The sequence below is a fragment of the Cupressus sempervirens genome, chromosome 2 (genome assembly GCF_028749045.1).
Source record: "Cupressus sempervirens isolate cs-2001-9-10 chromosome 2, ASM2874904v1, whole genome shotgun sequence".
NCBI classification, from domain to species: Eukaryota; Viridiplantae; Streptophyta; class Pinopsida; order Cupressales; family Cupressaceae; genus Cupressus; species Cupressus sempervirens.
The window spans coordinates 667,109,744-667,116,288 of NC_143119.1; the positions used below are offsets into that span (position 1 = coordinate 667,109,744).

The 6,545-nt window shown below is 37.9% G+C and overlaps 1 protein-coding gene across 1 annotated transcript; it reads left to right on the forward strand.

The window, feature by feature from the left end:
* The first annotated feature begins 440 nt into the window (after positions 1-440).
* On the forward strand, positions 441-5,574 carry LOC149575115 (transport inhibitor response 1-like protein). Its single transcript, XM_089814973.1, has 3 exons — positions 441-2,080; positions 3,388-3,880; positions 4,545-5,574. Exons 1-3 carry the CDS (start codon positions 1,536-1,538, stop codon positions 5,298-5,300), a joined length of 1,794 nt encoding a protein of 597 aa, XP_089671099.1. The 5' UTR covers positions 441-1,535; the 3' UTR covers positions 5,301-5,574.
* Positions 5,575-6,545: the final 971 nt, after the last annotated feature.

Below are 6,545 nucleotides of genomic sequence, written 5' to 3' on the forward strand. Positions count from 1 at the left end.
TCCGTTATACTCTCTTTTATTTTATCAAGCATCTCACCATCTAAATGCCCCACCGAGTTTGTTGATCCACTCTGATGGCAATATCAATGAGAAAATGCAACGTAATATAGCCAACATGCAATTAATTAAATCATATATCCTTCCAAAAGAGTGGCCTCCCAATTATTAGTCCACCTAAAGATAAATCTGTCACGAACTTCAAGTGCTGATTAAACCGGTGAATAAAGTAAAAAGCAGGAGATCGTACTGCCAATCAAAGAAAGGGAGTTTACCAATCAATAGAAAATTCATTGAGTACCTAACACTCATTTTATCATTATAAACTCCATGATTATATATATATTAATAACAGCCGTACATCATTTCTTACACTGAAAGAAACTTTTGTAGATGATATTAGCTGTATCCCTAAATAATTCTGATATCTTCACAAACAAAATACAGTGTATTAATCTGCTGTACCTTTCATATGCTTGTCTAAAAGTTAAAAATGTTCTCAACTGCCGTCAAATCATAAACTGTGCATCCAACCAAATGGGATTATGGATGAAAAAAGTACTTTGTACAAAGATAAATTGCTGCGATTTTGAAGGTTGTTTAATGGAGTACTTGGAAAATACAGTATGATTCCTTCCGTTATTTTTTTCTGGGAAAGTTGTTCTGAGGCTAACAGTCTTAATTTTTTAAACAATGTGCTGTAATTTATGAGATTTCGTGAATTTGGGGTCGTACGGTAGCATTTTCCCTGTGTAAGTGAGGTTACACGTCAGTATCTGGTCAGAGTCGGGCGTTTCATAAATATTCGATGTTTATGTTTGACCAATCATGACACTGCACTGGAACAGAAAAGGCCTTTGAAAAGAGGATATTTTTGGCCCTCGGCTAACAGTAGGATTATCCATCCACCGGGCTGATTTAACCCATTTCCTTATTCACACGCCCTCAAGTTACATTTGCCCAAACCATATCATTGCATCTCGTGTGTGTCGATATCCATAAACGTTGCAGCAGAAGGGAAGGAGGAGGAATTTGAGGTCCTCATTGTCCCATCGATTCTATTTATTCCTTCATTTTGACAATAAGCATATTATCCCCATATTTGGTAAGTCATGGATGGTGGAATGCCCACGTAAGTTGTAGATCTCATATCAAAGGTCTTCTTCGTCTTTCCTTTTTTTTATAGCACTGCAAATCATGAGTGTGGGTTGAAGCGGCTCCCCATCTGTCTGCTGAACTGCCCACCATGTTTTTCATGTCTCCTGTCTCCTAAGCGCCCACCATTTTTATCCAGGCTTTCTATTGCACCCAAATCAATAAGTTTTCAGCCATCCACACCCTTTAACCCTGTGCCCATTTCAGTTCAGTGTAAGTTCTTTGGGATATTCTCTCAATTGGGTACCCGCTCCTTCTCTTTTTTCGAAGAGTTGGGTTCCTCAGAATGGATCCCATGGGTCCCTAAGCATCTCTACTGTATAGAAAGCATGATGGTGGTATGAGGTAGTGAGAGCCCTTGAGTGTGTGATTCAGAGGCACAAATGGGTAATGAGGAGTGTGAAGTTATTGAGGAGGATGAGGAAAACTCCGGGAGCGGCAGTTCAGGTGATTGTCAGAGGAATAAAATGAAAGCCCAGCCTTCCTTCCCTTACGAGGTTTTGGAACATGTTTTAGACTTTGTAAAATCTCATAGAGACAGGAATGCGGTGTCAATCGTTTGTAAGGCTTGGTACAAAATGGAGTCATGTACGAGGGATGAAGTGTTCATAGGGAACTGTTATGCTGTTTCGCCAGAGATCGTGGTGAGAAGGTTCCCCAGGATAAAGTCCGTGATTCTCAAAGGAAAGCCAAGGTTTGCAGATTTCAGCCTTGTTCCTCCTGATTGGGGGGCTAATCTTTATCCTTGGATCCCGGCAATGGCACCTGTATATCGTAGGCTTGAGAAACTCTACCTAAAGCGCATGACTGTCACGGACGAGGATCTTTCAGCCATCGGAGATTCTTTTACTAATTTTAAACAGCTAATCTTAGTTTGTTGTGATGGCTTCAGCACCACTGGCCTTGCCATGATTGCGAGCAAGTGCAGGTACAATTCTTATTTCACCCTTTTCCTTGATTTTATGCTAATTCAAAAGCAGCTTGACATATTAGTTTTATAGATCTTGTTAAGAAAGTAAGGCTGAAGTAATGAGTGAAACCGCAAACCAAGCGCCTATAAGGGTTTCACACTCGAGAGAAGTATCAGAATCCGATGCCTAGTAGGGTTTCACACTTCAGAGAAGTGTACTTTTGATTTCACTTAGAGCCCTAAGATATGGATCTGAGAATGCATATTTTCATGCTTTTAATCAGATACACACATGGCGCTGTATATGACCTCACTTGGGGGCATATAATAGAGTTTAGTCCCTTGATATGCAATTGTAAAGGAAACATTAGTATCATCAATGTTTCACTGTGGAACACCGTGCTGGATTTTCCGTCCTAGCTTCCTAAGCATTTATAATTCTTTAGGGCACATGTCTTTTCCGAATAACCCTATTTAGAGTTTATTGGAGTAGGTATTTGTGTACCAAATACTTACAACTCACTTGGACAATCCCTCTTCCAAGTCCATCTCTCAGATCTGGTGATAACACGTAAGAGCACATTGACTATTCATCTTGCAGAGCACTGCTCTTTTAAGCGCGTTAATGATTCTTGTGCCTCAAACATGTTAGTCGTCATACTCATGATCCTGGGATAACATGATCCATTGGTCTGGATAGGATGAAGGTCTAATATGCACGTCTCCAAGAATGGCTGAAACCAAAGAAACATTCCATTTCTTTACATTTTGATCATCAACCCTAGTTAATATCTTGAGATTAAACTCTGACAAACTGTTTTGGTCTACGACACATATGCCTGTAACTGTAAACTAATATGCAGTTGCAGGCAAACAAGCATGCTGTATAGTTTAGATTTTTCTTCAGTAAAGATGTAATGATCCTATGTGTTCTAGTGGGTTTTGTATTAGAGCCTATCCACTACATTAATATTTTCGGTTATCTGACTAGCTACACCTTCTGAACTACCAGTCCCTCAGCTAGCCGATACAAAACTTTGCAGTCATGAATAGTAAGAAAGTGATTCTCCAATCCATTCATGTTTGCATGGAAAAGTTTGGGTAAAGCATTGGACATTTGGCGTTTGAGGTGCTGTAAGTGGTTGGCTTAATGCACTCCATACTTACCTAAAATGATTTTGTTCCCAGAGTTGCATAAATTAATCTATTATTTCAAGTTGTTAACCCTACTCACTTTTGGCGTCTATGTTGTATATTGATTTGAAAAATCAGTATTTTGGTGGAATCATGCAAAGAAATTCTAACAAAGAAATCTGTTTCTGCAGATATTTGACAGAATTCACATTAAATGACGCCGAAGTAAGTAACAGCAGCGTTGATTGGATTGGCTGTTTTCCTGAGACAACAACTTCTTTGGTATCACTTAATTTTGATTGTTTGGAGTGCCCAATAAACTTTGACGAACTGGAAAGGCTGGTTGCACGAAGTCCTTCACTCAAAAAATTAGGACTGAATAGATTTGTCTCTATAGTACAGCTGCAACGACTTCTTTTGAGAGCACCTCAGCTTACTAATCTTGGTACAGGTTCTTTTGGGCCTATGTTTTTACAAGAACAAGGAGAAAATCTCCGTGCTGTATTTGCCAATTGCAAATTGCTTCAGTGTTTGTCAGGGTTTCGTGAAATTGTACCAGAGTACCTTCCTGCCATCTATCCAGTCTGCTGCAATTTGACTTTCTTGAATTTCAGCTTTGCTACCATTGGAAGCAGAGAGTTTGAAGAAGTTATCCACCATTGCCATAAATTGCAGCGTCTTTGGGTTTGTTATCTTCCCCACTCCACTCTCAATAAGCATTATGATCACAATAAAAATGTCAGTGGGGAATCCCAAGTTCATTTGTAGTAAGGAAAACTGAAATAGAAATTCGCAAACAACTTAAGATATAGTAAGATAAATGACCAATACATCTCAGATCAAATTTTGTTGCATTTCAAACCAGTAAGTTTTCCTTCAACTAACACTAAACTTGGATTCAGGGCCTGGTACAGTGTTCCTGTACCTCTATTTGTGTCTTCTGGTGACCGGATAATACACTGCATTTTAATTGTACCCATCTTTATTCTCCTGTATCCTATGTTGAATGATATCCCCATTCCTGTACTGTACGTATATCCTATGTCCCGTGGAGTCTGCCTTCCTTTAATAGCTTATTCCATTTCTTCTAGAACCATGCTGAAGGGGTGCATGTGACCCTGACAGGAATAAAGAACTAGAAACAACCATATCTTTTTTGTCACTTTTATTTTTCTCTCTGGACCCTGTTTGGAAGTTGGTCTTGAATTAGTTCTGAACAATGCATTTTTCGGCTCATTCACTTTATAGCAAATGGTTTCCTTTGTAAGAGCGGAGTTTATAGTTCTATGTTTTCTCAACATGATGTTCGAAAATCTAAGTCAAATAAATGATACACGTTTGTCATCAGGTTATGGATACAGTTGAAGACAGCGGACTACATGCAGCTGCTGAAACATGCCAGGACTTGAGGGATCTCCGTGTGTTTCCAGTGGATGTACAAGAGAATGGTATAAGTAGTGTATCTGACAAAGGTCTTGTTGCTATTTCAGAGGGCTGTCCAAATCTTGAATCTATCCTCTACTTTTGTCAACAAATGACCAATGCTGCTGTGGTGACCATGTCAAATAATTGTCAAAATTTAGTCGTCTTTCGTCTTTGTATCATGGGTCGGTGCAAACCTGACTATATAACTGGTGAACCCATGGATGAAGGCTTTGGTGAAATTGTTAGAAACTGCAAAAACTTGACAAGGTTGGCAGTATCTGGTCTACTTACTGACAAAGCATTTGAATACTTTGGGACATTTGGAAAATCATTAGAGACCTTGTCAGTGGCATTCGCTGGTCAGAGTGACTTAAGTATGAAGTATGTGCTTGATGGATGCAAAAATCTTCGAAAACTTGAGATTAGGGACAGTCCATTTGGAGATACTGCACTTTTATCGGGTTTGCATCACTATGAATCTATGAGATTTTTATGGATGTCTGATTGTAGAGTCACTGAGCATGGCTGCACAGAGCTTGCAAAGAAAATACCTTCCCTCAATGTTGAAATTATTAGAGAGAATGAAGGAGAAAATGACTATCTTGTGGAGAAACTTTATGTATATCGTTCTGTTGCAGGTCCTAGGAATGATAAGCCATCATTTGTAATAAACTTTTAACCTGCTACTTTCTTTATTTTGTAATGGCAATTGTACTGTTTGGCTAGGCATTTCAGGGGCTATTCTCATTTTGAATTTTCATATGAAAACGAAGTCCTTGTACATATTTTTTTTTCACTGCCTAGGCAAACATAATGGCAGAATAGAACAGGAACTCCTTCAGTTGTCTTATTTCACTCATTGTAAACCAGGCTATGAATGCTGGGTTCATATCAACTTGCGAAATCTTGCTCATTCTTGGAAAGCCAATTAATTATTGCTCCGTTCACATCCATGGCCACTCCGTATTTGAAAATATTGTTCATTCAGAATGATTGGGTAAGGTTCTCTTTAATAGCATTTTTGTATCATTTTTTTAGTTTGCATTAAGAAATCAGAAAATATTCATATTTATTTTGTTTAGGATTTGCATCTTATTGACAGGCAAGAGTTCAGTATGACATTTTAAAATTATCTTAGAGGTGCAGACAGATAACAGTTATTTTTATCTGATAGTTGATTCTGATCTCATTGAATTTTTGCATATAATTGATAGGGTTTTGTTAATGACTTTTTAGTTTTTTGATCTGTCACTTTCTTGGTGACATGTTTGTGCATTTAGTTTTTCTCCAGTTTAAACCATTGCAGCAGGCTATGGTAGTAACCTATTCTCTTAGTTACGTTAATGATGAAATTTTGGACCAAGTGGAATTAATTGGTTAATGCTGTCCCAGATGAAACTGTTTGATTACATACGGTTTGGATAAGGAGTAACCATATATGTGGTGGTGAAGATTTTGAATTTTTTTCTGTAAATTATTGTTTATGAGTCATATCCCACTTTGACTTTAATAAATCTGGAAATCTTTCTATATTTCTTTCTAGTCTAAAAGAAGCTTTCCCATTGAAGCAAGGTGTTTAATTGTTCAGGTATGTTATAAATAAGAAAGTATTCATTTTTGGCTTAGACTGAGCCCTTAATGTGCTAGAGGATTCAAAGAAAGTTAACAGCTTGAATTAGAAAATATGCAAAACATGGCCCAGTGCTTATCAAATGCACTATAAAAAACAAAAAGTAGTCTGGGAAAAAGGAAGAAATGCCAGAACGTCCACCCAAAATTTGGGTTGTTTGCTATATACTGGTGACTTTAAAGTTGAAGGGATTAACCTCTTTAGCCCTTTTTGATTAATCAAACGTCCTTTGTTCTTGGAGTTTCCCTCTAATAGTATTAATAACAACATTACTGAGAAAGCTCGTTATATTTT